Here is an 18,773-nt window from a genome sequence, read left to right as displayed (position 1 = left end):
TGAATGAGGCTGTTTGTAGGATCCCTGCCTCATTTTTGCAGAAGTTGGAAGACACGTAAAGATTATGAGGAAGGAAGGGCTGCAAGAAGAGAAAAGATGGTCTTGTGGCTTAGGCAAGTTAATACTGTAGAAGAGAACTCAGTCCCATCCCTGCTTCTGCCACAAGTTTCCCATGTGATGTTGGACAAGTTATTTAAATCAGAATATTAGCAGGTGGCCACTAACTGCATTCCTTAATTTCTGAATGCTCAACTTGAGACAGACCAGCTTGGGACTTGATTCACAGAAATGCTGAGTGCTCACAACTGCAACAGAGGTCAATAAGAGCTGTGGGTGCTCAGCACCTCTGGCAGTAATACTGTGTGGTCTGGAAGCATGTGCACAGACTCAGTAATTAAGAAATTTCTGAGTTCTAATTCTTGTTTTGCCATTGATTCCCTGTGTGGCCTCAGGAAAGTCTGTCTCAGTTTCCCCATCTATAAAATAGGAATAATAGTGCTCTCTTATTTCATAGTAGAGATGTGGAGAGCCTTTTATTAATATTTGGGAGGCTCAGATACTATGCTGATGAGTATCAAAAAAATCCCATGAAGAAATAAATAATAAGAAATAATGCAGGACATGGAAGCTATGCAGTAAATAAGGCAAAGGGCCACATAGTAAAAGATGAGGGGAAATAAGAAATATTGAACAGCTGCTTCATTCCCATTATTGCTGACCCCAAGTGTTCAAAAATCATGAGTCAGGTCCCAAAATCATGATATTTTAAAAATAATAAATGCTGGGTTCTTTTTGTTTGCTTTCTGGGTTTTGAGCCTTTTGAGGTATTGCTGTCAAGATTGTCTCCACAGCCACAAGGGCTAGAAAAAATACCAAATATCATGAAACTTGTGATGTAATCACAGGAGTTGGCAACGCTTCATTCCTTGAGCACCTCCCTTCCTGTCTACTGAAAGACACAGCAGTCCTGTTGTAAAAACATGCCTTTAAAGATGATATCATAATTGATATGCACAAGGGTGCTAGATTCAGGTTGCACCGAGAACCTTAATTCTGATATTCCTAACTTTTGAATGCTTGGTATTGTGACCTAAATAATTTTCTTTTAGCATAGTTTATTTGCATGTAATCTATGTAGATGTCTATATGTAGACCGTTAATTTAAACAGTGCCATTGAAGTCTATAGATTCCATAAAGTTCTTGTTATGCACTATAAATTAATTTCATCATGGCAACATGACAGACCAGCCCTCAAAAGGCCAGGAACCCAGAGGAGACTTTATAAATAGCTCTAGTCTGGAGGATAATCCCAGGAGTTTTTAAAGACATTGGTCACCTGAGAGGATAGGACTAAAGAGCTCTTAAAGGGCCAGACACCCTGAAAGACTACCAATGAGAGTTCCTAAAGGGGTAGGTGTGACGGGTTCCCCCCGGGGTGCTACCTGGAACTGGGGTACCTGAGCCCTCTGACTCACCAGCTTGGGCTCCCTCTTACACTGTGCTACTGTGACAAGCTGCAAAGCCCTACAAGCTTGCACTTTCACCAGCATTCACACAGGTAGGGACACACCCAGCTGCGGTTACATGCAGGCGTTCTAACCACCAGCCTCCCAGCCTAGGACCCCAGAGCAGTACCATCCTGCCCTGGTCAAATCTGACCAGTATATGGGTTTAACATCCGGTCTGCCCCTCCCTCAATGTGAAGAGGACCATGCACACTTGTGGTAACCAAGCTCAAATGCACACTGGTTTGGATTAAAACATAAAATAAATGTATTAACTACAAAAGATAGATTTTAAGTGATTATAAATGATAGCAAACAGATCAAAGCAGATTACCTAGTAAATAAACAATAATGCAAACTGGGCTTAACATACTAGATAGGTAGGATATGAATTAGCAAATTCTCATCCTGAGCGATAAACAGACTGGCAAATTCTTAAGGCACAAGCTGCCTTTGCTTTGCAGCTTGGGTTTCCCAGGTTTTCATACACAGGCTAGAAATCCCTTTAGCCTGGGACCATCACTTCCCCCAGTTCAGTCTTTGTTCCTCAGGTGTTTCCAGGTGAGTTGTAGGAGGAGTGAGGTACCATCATGATGTCATTTCTCCCTTTTATATCTTCTTCCCACTTGCTGGAAAGCTCTTTTGCTGTGACCTGGGTCAAACAGTTCCCATTGTGTAGTGATAGCTCTGAGACATTTCTATTGTACACAGTTCCTGGGGTAATCCTTGTGCCTGTGTGCATTTCCTCAATAAGACATTGACATTGTTTGGCCTTTTTATTGTTGTACCTGAAAGGCTGCTTGTGGGTGTTTTCAACCTCACAACATATTTCAATAACACATACATAGCCAAACTTCATAACTTCACATACGATAGCACATACAATCCAACGAGATATTAATGTGTAGAAGACCAAAAATTTTAGAAAGATATATCACAAGGCACACTTTGTGCAAAACATATCCTAATTATATGACAGAACGAGGAGTAATGGTCTCAAGTTGCAGTGGAGGAGGTTTAGGTTGGATATTAGGAAAAACTTTTTCACTAGGAGGGTGGTGAAGCACTGGAATGGGTTACCTAGGGAGGTGGTGGAATCTCCTTCCTTAGAGGTTTTTAAGGTCAGGCTTGACAAAGCCCTGGCTGGGATGATTTAGTTGGGGATTGGTCCTGCTTTGAGCAGGGGGCTGGACTAGATGACCTCCTGAGGTCCCTTCCAACCCTGATATTCTATGATTCTATTCTATGACAGTGGTGAATATTGGGGTGCCAGGGTGTCACAGTAGGCACCCTGAGAAAGCAACCAAAGAAACTCTTTAGCACCAACCATCATGAGAAAGCTGCCCAGGGAGTTCTCAGACAGAGCCAGGGCTGCCACACCTGGGATGCAGGTAGGGTGACCAGATGTCCCGATTTTAGGGTCTTTTTCTTATATAGGCTCCTATTACCCCCGACCCCTGTCCCGATTTTTCACATTTGCTGTCTGGTCACCCTAGATGCAGGAGAGAAAGAGAAGAAGCTCAGTAACAAGCCCAACTCTCCATGAGGATTAGAGAAGCCCTAACCTCCTGATCATCAGACACACCCTTCCCTTCCCTCTTTTGGTGCCCCTCAAGACATACCACCTTGCTGGGGGATGGGGGTGGGGGCTGACAGAAGCCCTAATCCCCTGAGCAGAGGACAGCCATTTCTTCCCCCAGCCCTCCAGTCCCCCCCATCTTACTGTGGAGGCTGGCAAAAGCTCATCTGCTTGGTCTCCAGCATCTTGGCCAGAAGATCATCCATTGTAAAAGCGTGGGATCAGAACTGGCTCAGAAGGAAGAACTCTCCAATGTGTCACCCACATTACTCCTTGCAGCAAAGCAGCCTATGCACCCTGTTGGCAATGGGGGTGGGGGATCAGTACCGAGTCAGAGGGGAAAGTCTCCTGCAGGTTTAGATTCCAGGGTCTGAATGCTCCAGCCTATGTCCCTGCAATTTGGGTCTTCTCATTTACTTCTGTGTTATGACCAGCACAGGGCAGAACAGTTTCAGGGAATGACAGATCTAAGAACTGTGAATCCTGCTGCTCTGATATCAAACAGTAGCTCCCACACTGGGAGGACTGGGACATACTTTAATTCTGTAACCCTGCCTCAGCAGGTGTTGGGGGGGTGGGATCAAGATTTTCTATCCCCTTCCCTCTCCCAACAGCTATTACATTGACGGGATAGGAACATACTGGTTTTCTTTGCCTCCTTATCAGAGGATGTGGTGGGGAAACAGTGACATACTGGGATTCTCTACCCCTTCAGGAGCCTTTATTTCAGTCTGGTGAAGATCCCTTGTATTCTTGGCTCATTTCAGAGGTAGGTGAGATGAGATCCCTGTATTAATAACTGCTGTGCCCTGCTCCAAAGGTGTCTGAATTTCAGAGCTCACTGAAGGATTCCTGAATAGACACCATGGAGAATGTGGAAGCTGCTTTTATGAATATCACATGTCCATCTGCTTGTGGATTGCTGTTGTATTGTTTGCTATGTGACTATCAGAGCTAAATCTTTGGAAAGTTGGCTACACTGGGCAGAAAGCAAACAATGTTGCAGGTACTCAAAAACAATAAAGTTGTGAGCTCCTTTGAAGTTTTACTTCTACCTTGCTTGGGACACTGCCTAGCTGGTGACTCAAGGGAGGGGGATCCAGGAGAGAAATCTAAACAAAGTGCTTTGGAACTATTAAGAGCAAAGCTTCCAATGAGACAGGGAGACACTGGATCTGCATGGAAATATGTTGCATCTCAGAGTCCAGAAGTGGGGAGTCTGGAATAAGCTAGGCCTGCTTAAGCCATAGGCAAGACATAAATGCATATAGACTGTTATTGTCTTAAGAAGCTGTTTCACTGAATGCCATGGTTCTGAACAAAAAATACTTTTCTTTAAGGAACCTACTTGGTCACTTTAAAAATCAATAGTTATAGCTCCTAAAGAGAAATCTACAGCAGGGGCCAAAACCCAGTTAGACTTGGACCTGGCTAAGAAATCATGGATGGTACACAGGGGACTACAGCCCACTTCCTGATCTGAGAGTTGGAATATTGTGTGATTCCACCCAAGAGGGAGAACATAAAAGTAATGAGGCCTGTCCACAGAGCTCTAATTGGCTGTTTTTTGGTGGTCTCACCAGAAAGACCCAGGACTGAATTACCATCTCTCCTGTGCGTATGTCTACACTGCAATCCTAAGTGTGACTGCAGCACTGGTAGACATATGTGCGTTAGCTTTACTAGCACTAGCACGGCTAAAAATAGTGTAGATGTGGTGCCACAGGCTTCAGCACAGCCTAGCAATGCAAATATATACCCAGCATTCCCAAGATGCTTGCACACCCCACACTGAATCCTGAGCCACTGTTTGACTCTGCTATTCTTAGCTGTGCTAGGGCACATATGTCTACCCATGCTGCAATTACATCTTGTATTGCTGTGTAGACACACCCTTGAGGCATGTTACTGGGGGATGGGGAGCTTGGCCTGCCACTGCCCAGGCTATACTCACTGTACAGATGATTCAGCTCCCAGAGGCTGCCAAGCTAGCACCTGCACCAGCCGCTATTAAAACACAATGAAGAAAAACATGACATTAGAATAACTAAGAGTATCCCAAATCCCACAGGTGACCTGAAACCTGCAGTATAAGAGGGCAGTGTTATGGTGAACATGATTTGTGTGCAGATTCTGAATCAATTCAGACCCATAAAACAAAGAGTCTGTGGAAGCACACACAATTTCTTGGGCTAAAGAGCTCTCATCTCCTATGTACACTGATGTTCAAACTGCAGTATCAAGTCTAGGCAATCTTTTACATACAAAGCCAGGGACTTAATCCTTTCAGGAGACTTTTCTGCCTCTAGTGTGTACTAGCCAGATTTCATATAAAATTATACATTAGCACAGAGAGACTGTGGCTTTGGTTGATTGAGCATGAAGAATAGAACATAGGACACCTGGGTTCTGTTCCTGGCTCTATCACTTCCCTGCTATCAATCTTGGACAAGGTACTTTGCTTTTATGTGCCTCAGTTTCCCCATTTTGCATTAAGGATAATGAGATTCTTTTGTTGTGACATTGGATTAATTGCTTTTTTGCAAAGACCTCTGAGTTCCTAGGACGGAAGGTGCTACAGAGAGAGTGAGAATTTTATTATCAGTCGTTGCTGGCACCCTTAGATATACAGGGAAAGCAAGGGAGAGTCCTGAAGCTTGCAGTTAATCTATCTTTCCGCAGGAGCTATGGCTAGATTGAAACACAAAAACAAAAAACAGGCACGTTTCACTCGGAGGTAGAGTTTAGAAAATGGCAAGGAAGCAGGAAAACCATACAGGGGCATTTCAGACATGTTGAATCCTTAACCGTTAAGATATGAACTCCGCAGGCAACCCACCTGTTTTACTGCCTTTCCCAATCCCCCACCCCAGCCTGTGCCCCTCTCCATCTGCGGGAGACCTTTCCCAGCTTGTACTCTTCTCGGCCCCTGCGCCCCACGACACTCCCAAGACTCCACTGCAGCGCCCTCCTGTTCCCGACCTGTGCGAGGGCCGAAAACACCGGCCGCTCGACAATCCACTCCCGCCCACACACACGATGTGCGCCCCAGGCATGCCACCCTCCGCCTCCCACGCCGGAGATCCCCTGGGCCAGCGAGCCGCGCTCGGGGCTGGCAGGGCCGGGCTGGCAGCGGGCGTCCAATCGAAACAGGCGGATCCTGACTCTCCGATGTCAGGCACCTAACCTGACAAAGGACAAACTGTTTCCGCTCGGGCGGGGCGCCTTACTCGTCCGGCCATTGCGTCACGGCGGAGCGGTCGGCTGGGGACCAATGGGAGAGGGGGGCTGCGCCGCTGGGCGGAAGCAAGGAGCGTAGCGCGGCGCTTGCGGTCCGGGGGTAATCGCGGGCTCCCGCTGGTGGACAGAAGCTCTAGAGGCAGAGCGCGGCGGTGATGCCCTGTCGGAGCACGCTGCTGCACCTGCTCGCAGGAGGGTGAGCGAGCGAGCGACCCTGAGGCGGGCGGGGCTCGCGGGTTGGTTTTCCCCTTGCACTGCGGGGAGCCTCCCCCCGCGGTTCCTGGCCCGCAGGCCTTCCGCTGCGGCATGAAGGAGGGAATGGGGGCGGGAAACGCATGAGTTTTGTTTCTGCGCACGTGGCCCTGTCTCTTAGGCTGAGCAAACCAGCCCGGAGGAAGCCCAGGCGGGACCCAGAGGGGAGGGGACTGAAGAGCTCACCACATCCACCAACACCACGGCTAGGGGAGCTAGCAGGGCTCCTCCTAGGGACGGGGCTAGGGAGGGGGCTAGGGCTCAAGAGTTCTTTGTCCCGAGCCCATAGTCACAGTTCTCTCCCCTCCCATAATCAACAGAATCTACTGGGGCAGCTGCAGGCAGGCACAGACTACGGACACTGTGCTTTGGGATGTGAAATCTCCCCTCCCCCCCCCCCCCGAGCCACGCGGCAGTGACTGGGATACCCCTTCTCTGGGTTGTGTCATGGTCCCATCAACTTGAGTTTAGGGGATACCCATCCCTATATCTGTCACCCCATTATCTGGATCCTCTCCTTTTCTTAGTTGGGCGGGTTCAACTGTGTATCTCTTATTGTGCCTTCTCCTGAGTGTCCCCCACATGTGCTTTCCCATTTCTAAGGTAGAAATCTTGTATCTGTGTTGTCCCCCACATGCCTGACCCCAACCCTGCTTCTGGGGGTACACACTTGTCTCACCTATTCCTCTCCCAGATGCCTTGCCTTCTGTTTCTGGGGCACATTTGCATGTATTTCTCTGCTGTCCCTCTTGAGTGCCAGATTCCTCCCACACATCTGGGCTGTAAAACCCCTGTCTCTTTCCTTGTTATCCCACCAAATCCCTGACTCGTCCATTCTCAAGGCCAGATGGGGACATGAGTCTCCAGTCTCCCCAACTCTCACACTACACCCTCATGTAGTGTGATAGTTGTACACCCTGTGTTCTTCCCTTTCAGTGATTGCTTCTGTATACCTTGCCTCTCTCCATCCTCTCCTGAAGGGAGCACGGTGTGGGATTAGGGACACATCAGCCCCAGATTCTCTGCATGAATCTCCCTCTGTCCCTCACCCTCATGGTGGCTGGAACACGAGAAAAGAGATGGCGCCTCCTCCCCTGCACATTCCAGTTCCATAAATTCTGGCTCCCTGCTAAAGGGTTCAGTGCAGAGAATCCTATCCTTCCCCACTCCCTGGTTACTGGCAATGCGCTTCAGTCCTGACTTACACTCTCCTATTCCAGTCTCAAGTGTAGGCTTAATCATGTTGAACGTGTATGTGGTACCTTGTGCAAGTGGATAGGACTGTACTTATGTAGAATAGAACCTTAGAGAGTGAGGCTGCTTGGTTGCTAGGCCAGTTTTTCCACCTAGATCACCCACCTGAATTCAGCAGGAAATGTGTGGGTGCAGAGATTGAGGGGAGTTGGGGAATGAGAATTGGATCAGGACTCATCTCAGCATAGTCAGTCCAGGGACATCTTGGCTGCTCCCCAAGAACAAACCTTATGATTAGCAAAATAAAGGACAAATTCCTGTATATCTTCTGTTTTACATTGTGTTGTAGCTTTTGCACTTGGCTAATGTTAGAAGGGAATGGGGCCTGGTCACTGATGGCTAGAGGAGGCCTGGGAGTCAAGAATCAAGGTTTTGTTCCCAGCTATGGGAATAGGTGAATTGGGGTGTGTGTGATCTAATCCCAGTTCTGTCAGTGACTGGCTGTGAGACCTTAAGCAAGTCCCTTCGCACCTCTTTGTCTCATTTTCCCCTTTTATACAAGAGGGGAAAATAGCAGCTATTTGTCTGATACGGTGAGGGTGAGACCTAAATTATTAATGTTTTAAAGTGTTTTGTAATGCTCCAATTATTGGTGCCAGCAAAGAGCAAAATATTATTATTATATTCAGATATCCAGTTTCTATTTGCCCTTATATTTCACTGAGCTCAGCAACTGTATCTCATGGGAATTTCTGAATTGAGTCCAACCAACGGTTTGTTTAGTCCAGTGCCCTGTCTCTGATAGTGGCTAGTACCAGCAGTTTTAGAGGAAAGGGCAGGAAACCCTGCAGGGGAACCTATCTTCCTCTCTTCTCCCCCCAGGAAAGTTTCCTCCTGACCCCCAATGGCTAGAAGTCAGCTTGTTCCCTGAACTGGAGAGGTTAGATCCCTTCCAAACTTCCGGAGGTTTTAATCCTTACTAATGTAACTGAAGTTCTCATTATCCATATAAATGTCAGCTCCTTTTTTTTTTTTTAATCCCATTAAGGTCTTGGACTCTGATTATCTTGTGACCATGAATTCCTCAGGGTAATTATGCGTGTATGAAGTGTTTTATTGGTTTTCAATTTGCTGCCTTTTATTGACAGGTTTCAGAGTAACAGCCATGTTAGTCTGTATTCGTAAAAAGAAAAAAGAAAAGGAGTACTTGTGGCACCTTAGAGACTAACCAGTTTATTTGAGCATGAGCTTTCGTGAGCTACAGCTCACTTCATCGGATGCATAGCCTTTTATTGTGAGAGTAAAGAGTACCCCACCTACCCTCTCAGTTCCCATTGTTATTTTGTATACCTTTATCATATCCCCTCTTAATCTCTCTAAACTAGTCTTTTCAGTCTTGCCTCCTAATCCTCTCCAGGCCTCAAGCCATTTTTGCTCCCCATCTCCATACCCTGGCTCTGTTCCATCTATGTCATTTTCCAGAGAGGGTGACCAGAGATGAACACAGTGTTCTATGTGAGGGCATTCCGTTACTTTTATAAAGATGTTGGAATAGCTCCAGTATTATTCTCCATCCCATTCCTCTGCATCGTAACATTTTATTGGAATTTTTGATTGCCACTGCCCATGGAACAGAGATTTTTATTGACCACAAGGGCACCTAGGTTACAGTTAATTGAGAACCCAGTAAGATGTAGGAGGAATTCCGATGATTCCTTGCAGTGTGCATTGCCTTGCATTTGTCATGCCTGAATCTAATCTACTTTTATTTTGTCTATTCACCTCACTTGGTTAGATCCTTCTGAAGTTCCTCAGTCTTCTCCAGTCTTGACTAATCTAAATAATTGTCATTTAAAAATTTTACCACCTCACTGTTCACCCCTCCCTGCTTTCCAAATCATTAACTAAACAATATCAATCCTAGTATAGAACAAGGCAGCTCATTCCTAACCTTTTGCCATGATGAAAATTGGCTATTTATACTACTCTTTGTTTTCTCTTAGTTTCCGTTCCATGACAGAAGTTCACCTCTCACCCCATGCTGCTTGCTTTCCTTTACAGCTTCTTGTGAGGGTCTTTAATAAAGGCTTTTTGAAAGCTACGTCAGCCAGTTCTCCTTAATTCGCTATTTTATTGATAAGTTCAAAGAATTATAACAGATTTCCCTTTGCAGAAGCTGTGGTGGTTTGTCCCTGTTTTGTTCACACAAAGGGTTCATAATGCTATTTTTAATTATTATTTCAGTCAGTTTTCCTGGTACAGAGGTAAGACTCACTGATCTGTAATTCCCAGGATCACTCTTAGTGCCTTTTTCAGGGATTGGTACAACAGTTGCTACCCTCCAGTACAGTAGCTGATTTTAATTAGGTTGCATATTCCTATTAGCAACTCAGCCTCTTCATTCTTAAATTCCTCAGAATACATGGGTGCGCCATCTACTCCTGGTGACTTGTTCTTTAATTTACCAGTTTATTCCAGCATCTCCTCTTTTGAGATGTCAGTTTCTGGCAGTGCCTCCGCTTTGTTACCACAAAAGAGCAGGTCTGTGTTAGATATCGCGCCAACATCCTCGCCCCAACATCTTTCATCCTGCATGAAGACTCATGCAAAGAAACTGCATTGCTTCTTTACCCGATTCATTGATTGTAAGGCCAAAAAGGACCATTGGATCATCCAACTTGACCTTCTGCAAACACAGGTCATACCATTACACGTACATTGTATTGAGCCTGTCATAAATATAAAGGGAAGGGTAAACCCCTTTAAAATCCCTCCTGGCCAGAGGAAATCTCCTCTCACCTGTAAAGGGTTAAGAAGCTAAAGGTAACCTCGCTGGCACCTGACCAAAATGACCAATGAGGAGACAAGATACTTTCAAAAGCTGGGAGGAGGGAGAGAAACAAAGGGTTTGTGTGTCTGTCTATATTTTGTCTTTGCCGGGGATAGACCAGGAATGAAGCCTTAGAACTTTTAGTAAGTAATCTAGCTAGGTATGTGTTAGATTATGATTTCTTTAAATGGCTGAGAAAAGAATTGTGCTGAATAGAATAACTATTTCTGTCTGTGTATCTTTTTTGTAACTTAAGGTTTTTGCCTAGAGGGGTTCTCTATGTTTTGAATCTAATTACCCTGTAAGGTATTTACCATCCTGATTTTACAGGGGGGATTTCTTATTTCTAATTCTATTTTTATTAAAAGTCTTCTTGTAAGAAAACTGAATGCTTTTTCATTGTTCGCAGATCCAGGGGTTTGGGTCTGTGGTCACCTATGCAAATTGGTGAGGCTTTTTATCCAACATTTCCCAGGAAAGGGAGGGTGCAAGTGTTGGGAGGATTGTTCATTGTTCTTAAGATCCAAGGGTCTGGGTCTGTAGTCACCTAGGCAGATTGGTGAGGCTTTTTACCAAACCTTGTCCAGGAAGTAGGGTGCAAGGTTTTTGGGAAGTATTTTGGGGGGGAAAGACGTGTCCAAACAGCTCTTCCCCAGTAACCAGTATTTGTTTGGTGGTGGTAGCGGCCAATCCAAGGACAAAAGGGTGGAATATTTTGTACCTTGGGGAAGTTTTGACCTAAGCTGGTAAAGATAAGCTTAGGAGGTTTTTCATGCAGGTCCCCACATCTGTACCCTAGAGTTCAGAGTGGGGGAGGAACCTTGACAGAGCCCAAACTGACTAAAGCATATCTTCCAGACAGTCTTCCAGTCTTGATTTGAAGACATCAAGGGTTGGGAAATCCACTGCTTCCTTTGGTAGTTGTTTCCAGTGGTTAAATCACCCTTGCTGCTAACAGTTTGTGCTTCGGCTCTAATTTGCATTTTTGTCTGGATTTAAATTCTAGCCTTTGGTTCTTGTTAGGCATTTTTCCACTAGATTAAATAGACCTTTAGTACCTGATATTTTCTCCCCATGTAGGTACAGACACTGTAATCAAGTCACATCTTAATCTTCTTTTTGATTGATCTCTTTAAGTCTCTCACTATAAGGCATTGTTTCTAGCCCTTGAGTCATTTCTGTGGCTCTTCTCTGCACCCTCGCCAGATTTTTCAATATCTTTTTTAAAATGCGGACACCAGAATTGGATGAACCATTACTGTATTAGTCTCACCAATGCCATATACAGAGGTAAAATCACTCCCTGTTCCTGCTGACTACTTCCTTGTTTACGCATTCTAGGATCGTATTAGACTTTTTTGCCACAACATCTCTCTGGGAGTGCATGTTAAGTTGTTGGTTCACAATGACTTCTAAATTCTTTTCATAGTTATGGCATCTCCAGGTACAGTCCCCCATTCTGTAGGTATGGCCTGCATTCTTTTTTCTAGATACAGCTTTTGGCTGTATTAAAATTATTTTGTTTGAATGGGCCCAGTTTACCAAAAAATCCAGATTGTTTTCTGTGACCGGCCTGTCCTCATTATTTATCACTGCCAGTCTTAGCGTTATCTGCAAATTTGATCAGCAGTGATTTTTATATTTACTTCCACATCATTGATGAAAATATTGAACAGCATCACCCCACTAGACACCAACCCCCTCCCAATTAGATGATTTCTCTATAGATAACTTCTTTTTGAGATCTGTTGGCTAGTCAGTTCTTAATCCGTTTAACGTGTGCTTTGGTACTGTACAGTGCTAATTTTTTAATCAGAATGTCAGGTACTAAGTCAAATGCCTTACAAAAGTCTGACTATTGCACTTATATAGTTACCTTTATCAACCAAACTTGCAATCTCATCAAAGGATGAAATCAAGTTAGTTTGACAAACGATTTTTCATAAAACCATGTTGATTGACATTAAATTCCCATAATTTAATTCTTTATTGATTGACTCCCATATCCTCTTTTCCCTTATTTTGCCCAGGTTTGATGTCAGGCTAACCAGCCTATAGTATCCCAGGCTATCCCCTTGCCCTTCCTAAATTTTGGCACAACATTAACACTCTTCCAGTCTTTTGGAATTTTCCTGGTGTTCAAAAATTTATTAAAAGATAGCCAATTTAATTTAGGATGCTTGGGTGCAGGTTAAGGACATCTCTTGCTCTCAGAGGCTATCTGGGCCTGCTGATAAATTTTTTGTCTCTGGTGGATAGTATTTAACATCCTCTTTAGTTACTAAAGGACTAGAAGGTATTTGCCATCCTTGTGATAGGAGTACATAATCCTGCTTCTTTCCAAACACAGAAAAGAAATATTTATTGAACACTTCTGCTTTTTCTGCGTAATTATGAATCATTTTACCATCCCCATTTAGTATTGGAGCTATGCTATTGTTAGAATATCTTTTATTCCTGATAAAAGAACAGGAGTACTAGTGGCACCTTGGAGATTAACAAATTTTAAATTTAAATTTGTTAGTCTCTAAGATGCCACAAATACTCCTGTTCTTTTTGCGGATACAGACTAACGCGGCTGCTACTCTGAAACCTTTTGTTCCTGATATACTTCTAGTCTTTAGCACCCTGAGAGAACCTCTTGAGCCTTGCCATTTAGCAATACCAGTATACAGATCTGCATTTCAATTGGGGCTCCCTTATGGTTGCTTAAGCAGCTTCTATAATTCACTTAAGGATTTTAATTTCTTTGCTTTTGACCTTGTAGCCTTTTTGACTAGGTTCCTCACTTTTTTATTTTTAAATCCTCCTTTCTATGCAAGTTCTTAGTATCTTTGCTCCCCTTAGGATGATATTGCGGTCATTAGTATTAAGTGACTCAGCTACAGTTATTACTTGAATAAATTGTGTGTTACACACAGCTAAGTTATGAATAGCCTCTCCTCCTGTGTGCTGTAGCACTAGTTTTTCCAAGAAGTAATCCTTTAAAGTACCAAGAAATTGCTTCTCTAAACTTTGTCTCATTGTGACATTTGCCCAGTTGAAATCACCCATTTAGTAGCATTTTATTGGACTTTGTTGCCTCTGTGATGCCTCTGTGGTGCCACTCACCACTGCACTCAAAAACCTTTCCCTGATCTGCAGGCAGGGAGTGAAACCCTGCTTATATACTTGTATTCTTATGTCTTGGGATTTGCATCCATTCAAATTGGTTTATCATAGTTGAATCCCTTGGGTCTAGCACTGCTCCCTCCCCTCTACTACCTAATCTGTTGTCAGGGTTCCCTCCCCACTCTGGGGTACAGATGTGGGGACCCACATGAAAGACCCTCTCAGCTTATTCCTACCAGCTTAGGTTAAAACTTCCCCAAGGCACAAATCTGTATTTGTCCTTGGATGGATGGTGTGCTGCCACCACCAAGTGATTTAGACAAAGGTTCAGGGAAAGGACCACTTGGAGTCCCTATTCCCCCAAAGTATCCCCCCAAGCCCTTACACCTCCTTTCCTGGGGAGGCTTGAGAATAATATCCTAACCCAGGGGTCGGCAACCTATGGCACGCATGCCAAACACGGCACACAAGCCAATTTTGAATGGCATGCTGCTGTCTGCCAGACCCGGACAGATAGCAGCGCGCCACTAAAAATCCTGCCCGGCCCGCTCTTTTCCGCCCACCGCTCTCTCCTTGCAGGGCAGGCAAGCTTCCCCCACGTGCTGGGTTCCTGCCCCTCCTCTTCTCCCTCCTTGTGGCCGATCAGCTGATGGCCCTTGCTACGGAGGGGGGGAGGGAAAAGCGGAGCCACAGTGCGCTCTCTGCTCCGGGGACCTTGGGGAAGGGAGTGGAATCGGCATATCCCCTCCAGCCCCCTGCTATGAGCCGCTCAGGGCAGGGGGCAGGGAGCACCCCCCCCCCCCACACACACACACACCCAGCCCTGACTCCGGCACCCCCCATGCATATCCAGCCCCCCCCCCAGCCCCCTGTCCTGACTCCTGCACCCTCCTCACACACACCCTGCCCTGACTCCGGCACCCCCCACACATACCCAGCCCCCCCACACCTCATGCCCTGACTCTTGCACCCCCCACATTGCCACTCCCACCCTGAGCACCAAACGGGAGCTCCTGCACCCCCCCCCCCCACACACACACATTCCCACCTGCACCCCTTGTACCAAATGGGAGCTGCCCAGGTAAGCGCTCCACACCCAAATCTCCTGCCCCACCCCTGAGCCCCCTCCCTCATTCTAGCTCCTGGCCAGACCCTGCACCCCAACCCCCAGCCTGGTCCTTCACCCCCAGCCCTGTTCTCAGCACACTCCCACCCTCATCTCAGTGCAGAGAGAGGAAGAGAATGGCTAGAACCAGGGAGAAGGTAGGTACCTACTCTATGTGGACAGGGCTGAGCGGGGCCAGCAGCCGGGACCCTGGCTGGCAGGAGCCCGCGGACGGAACCCCAGACTGGCAGTGGGCCGAGTGGCAGCGGGCTGAGCCGCTCAGCCCACTGCCGGTCTGGGGTCCCGGCCACCGGCCCCGCTCAGCCCACTGCCGGTCTGGGGTCCCGGCCACCGGCCCCGCTCAGCCCACTGCCGGTCTGGGGTCCCGGCCACCGGCCCCGCTCAGCCCACTGCCGGTCTGGGGTCCCGGCCACCGGCCCCGCTCAGCCCGCGTCCTGGCCGCAGGCCCCGCTCAGCCCGCTTCCAGCCTAAGTTGAACAGAACCCCAGGCCGGCAACAGGCCGAGCGGGCCGGCTGCGTAAGATCAGCATTTTAATTTAATTTTAAATGAAGCTTCTTAAACATTTTGAAAACCTTGTTTACATACGACAATAGTTTAGTGTTATAATATATAGGCTTATAGAGAGAGACCTTCTAAACAACGTTAAAATGTATTATTGGCACGCAAAACCTTAAACTGAATAAATGAAGACTCGGCACACCACTTTTCATTGGTGCTGACCCCTGTCCTAACCAATTTGGTTACAAGTGATCACAGACCCAAACTCCTGGGTCTTGAGGACACTGAAAATCAATTAGGTTCTTAGAAGAATTTTATTTAAAGAAAAGGTAAAAGAATCACCTCCTGTAAAATCAGGATGGAAGAAAACTTTACAGGGTAACAAAAGATTTAAAAACACAGAGGAACTCCCTCTAGGCTTAGTTTCAAAGTTACAAAAAACAGGAATAAACCTCCCTATAGCAAAGAGAAGATTCACAAGCTAAAACAAAAGATAATCGAACACACCTTGCCTGGCTTTTACTTACTTTTTTTTTTTTTAATATTAGAGACTGGTTCAGGATTGTTTGGAGGAGATGGATTTCTGACTGACTCCCCTCAGTGCAGAAAAAACACACAAATAAAGAGCACAAACAAAGCTTCCTCTTCTCTCTCTCTCTCTCTCTCCCCCCTCCCCCCCCCCACCATTTGAAAGTATCTTCTTTCCCCATTGGTTCTTTTGGTCAGGTGCCAACCAGGTTATTTGAGCTTCTTAATCCCTTACAGGTAAGGGGGAATTCTAGGCTACTCTTGGCTGTATGGTTATGACATCTGTCCTCTGCATATAGTTCATAGCCAGGTACTACGGTTAAGGCTAAGAATTTTGTCACGGTTATTTTTAGTGAAGGTCATGGGCAATAAACAAAAATTAACGGAAGCCCATGACCTGTCCCTGACTCTTACTAAAAATAACTGACAAAATGGGGAGGGAGGGAGTGGGGGTCCATCACCAACCCCTGCTGCGGCTCTGGGGTCCTACACACGGTGGCTGGGAGTTGCAGAATCTGCCCATGGCAGGGATGAAGCAGAAAATGCACAGAGGTCTCTGGAAGTCACAGATTCTGTGACACAATCTTAGCCTTAACTGTGGTATCTCATTGCTTTGTAAGTCATCTGTGTTTCAGTAATGCCTCTGACAATAAGCTCCTCTTCCATAGCCTGGCATTGTAGTTCACCTAACTTTTGTCTTCAGGCTTCTCAACTTGGTATAGATGCATTGATAGGTTTTATTTTTGCCCATGTGCCTTTTGCTATTTAACTCCTTGCTCTGATGCCCTAAATGACTATCAAGATTTACTTCCGAGCCCTCCAGACTGTACAACACTCAATGATCTGACGTGGGACTCAGGTGGGGCTGACTTTTGCGTCTCATATGTTGTCAGGCTGTTCAGCTGAGTTCTCCACACCACCCTGAACTGGGTGTCCCAGAGTTGCCTTTTGAACCTGATACTGGCTCTCTAGCTAAATTGTGTCCAATCCCCAGGCTCCTGCCAGCTGTAATTGCTACTGATGACACTAAAAGACATCAGGTGCCATGATGGGACCGTTCTTACCAAGCCAAAAATAATATGGGAAGATAGGGCTAGAATGTAATACTTATGCAATGGGCAGCCCTGCTCACTGCTGGAGTTGCTGTCTGCATTTGATGTCATTACAGTTTTTAACCATTTCAACTGCAGGCAGGGCCGGTATAACCACTAGGCAAACTAAGCAGCTGCCTAGGGCGCCAAGATTTGGGGGTGCTAAAAAGCAGTGCCCCCCAATATTTTTTTTTTGCTTCATCCAAAATGGGATGGGGCGCAGTTCGGTCCATTCCCCTAAGCCGCCTTACCCTGTACCCGGGTCTCCCTTGTTCTCTGTCTCTTCCACACACTACATTGGGCAGCTCTGTCCCATTCTGTGTGCAGGTTGCCTCATGGCAACCCAGCTGTGCACGCAAGGAGGGTTCATCTTTGGTTCCTTTCTCCTGCCAGGGAAAACTTCTGGGGCAAATAAATCAAGGAGCCGGAATCAGAGGGCTTGGGAATCACCCCCACAGGAAACTTCCAGCCTCCCTCTGCCGGGGAGAGGTCCGTGGCAAGGTGTGGCTGCCTGCACTTTATCACAAGCCCGTACCCTGGACTTGAGGCCGAGCGCATCTTCTCATGAGAGAGCAGGGCTGGCTCTCTGGCGACCTGCCTCGGTTGCATTTCCCAGGCACTTCCCTTGTCTCTGGGGAGGGAGCGAGGGAGGAAAATGCTGGAGAGGAGAAGGAAGGAAGGAGAGACAGCGATGGAGGAAGGGGGGAGAGGACGCAGGGGACAGGGAACGCGGGGTTGGAAGGGGAGAGGTATAGCTTGCAAGTCTGACCCTCCAGGGTGCGCCTCTGTCCGTCTCCTCCCCCGACAGTGTCAGACCATTCTTCAGAACTCCAGCCATAGAGATCAGACCCCATGGTATTGCAGTCCTCTGCCTCCACACAGCTCTATTGATGCCCATCAGCCATTCTCTGCTTCCCACTCTGAGGCTCCCCACACTAGATCTGACCTTGCTGGGTAACTTCCTCTGTAAATATCAGTTTGAATCATCAGATCTCTTAGGCTGTTACCTCAAATAACCATCATGCTGCCTCTCTCCCTGGGACCTCTGCTTAGAATTTTACCCTCCATGTGCCTTTGGACACAAAGTGGAGGGCAAAATGTTCAGGTAGTCGGAGAAAGAGACTTAAAAATCCCAATCCCAAGAAAAATCTGTCAGCTTCTCAACTCCCCTTGCCCCACCCACCACTACTAAGGGCCAGGGTCACCAGCTAGAATTCATCTCTGTAAGCAAGTCTTTTGGGGTGCAAACAAGCCAGGCTCATCCAAAGGCCCTGAACGGACAAACCATGGGCATGGACTATGGGGCCTTCTGATTTTTCTGATTCTAGTCTGGCCTTATATTGTGGGGTCTGTCTGCCTCAAAGGGACTGGAGAAAGTCCCTGTATCCCATTCATCTCTAGGGCACCAGAGCCAGTCTGGCCCTGGGTCAAAAGTGACCATAAGTCATATAAGCCATTAGTGGCTTTTATGTTATAAACCAGTTTGGTGGATGTCAGCCCAGGCCTGGTGGGACAAGTGCAATTGTTACTAACTGGCTCCTTCAGTGGCAGCTTCAGCAATTGCCCAGGAGTGAATGGGTTCCAGACTAAAAGGGGGGTTCCTCCATGGCAAGCTGAGGCATGTGGACAAAATGTGGGCACTGGCCCTGCTAATGCAGGGACTGAATCTGCTCTGGGGACCTGCAGCTCATACCCTCTTCAGGGCTGTCAAGTCAGCTGCTGACGTCATCAGCAAAGTCCTATGGTGGGACTGGGCAGCTGAGCTATTTGCTGTGGGCAGCTCCGGTGCAAAGGTCGTGAGTTTGAGTCCTCTCCCT

At 46.6% G+C, this 18,773-nt stretch overlaps 1 protein-coding gene across 2 annotated transcripts in view; it reads left to right on the top strand.

Annotated features, from left to right (window-relative positions):
• The first annotated feature begins 6,345 nt into the window (after nt 1–6,345).
• Nucleotides 6,346–18,773, top strand: part of LOC141974588 (solute carrier family 25 member 33-like) — a 20,828-nt gene continuing 8,400 nt past the window's right edge. Inside the window, exon 1 of one of the 2 annotated variants that reach the window (XM_074934411.1) lies at nt 6,346–6,521. In XM_074934411.1, the coding sequence (XP_074790512.1) occupies nt 6,481–6,521 (41 nt within the window). In that variant the 5' untranslated portion in view covers nt 6,346–6,480. The remainder of the gene's footprint in view (nt 6,522–18,773) is intronic. The other variant, XM_074934418.1, reaches the window with a different exon arrangement.

The sequence above is a fragment of the Natator depressus genome, chromosome 1, assembly GCF_965152275.1.
Source record: "Natator depressus isolate rNatDep1 chromosome 1, rNatDep2.hap1, whole genome shotgun sequence".
NCBI lineage: Eukaryota > Metazoa > Chordata > Testudines > Cheloniidae > Natator > Natator depressus.
The sequence above is the reverse complement of the archived record's forward strand: the minus strand, read 5'-3'. Positions and strand labels throughout refer to the sequence as shown.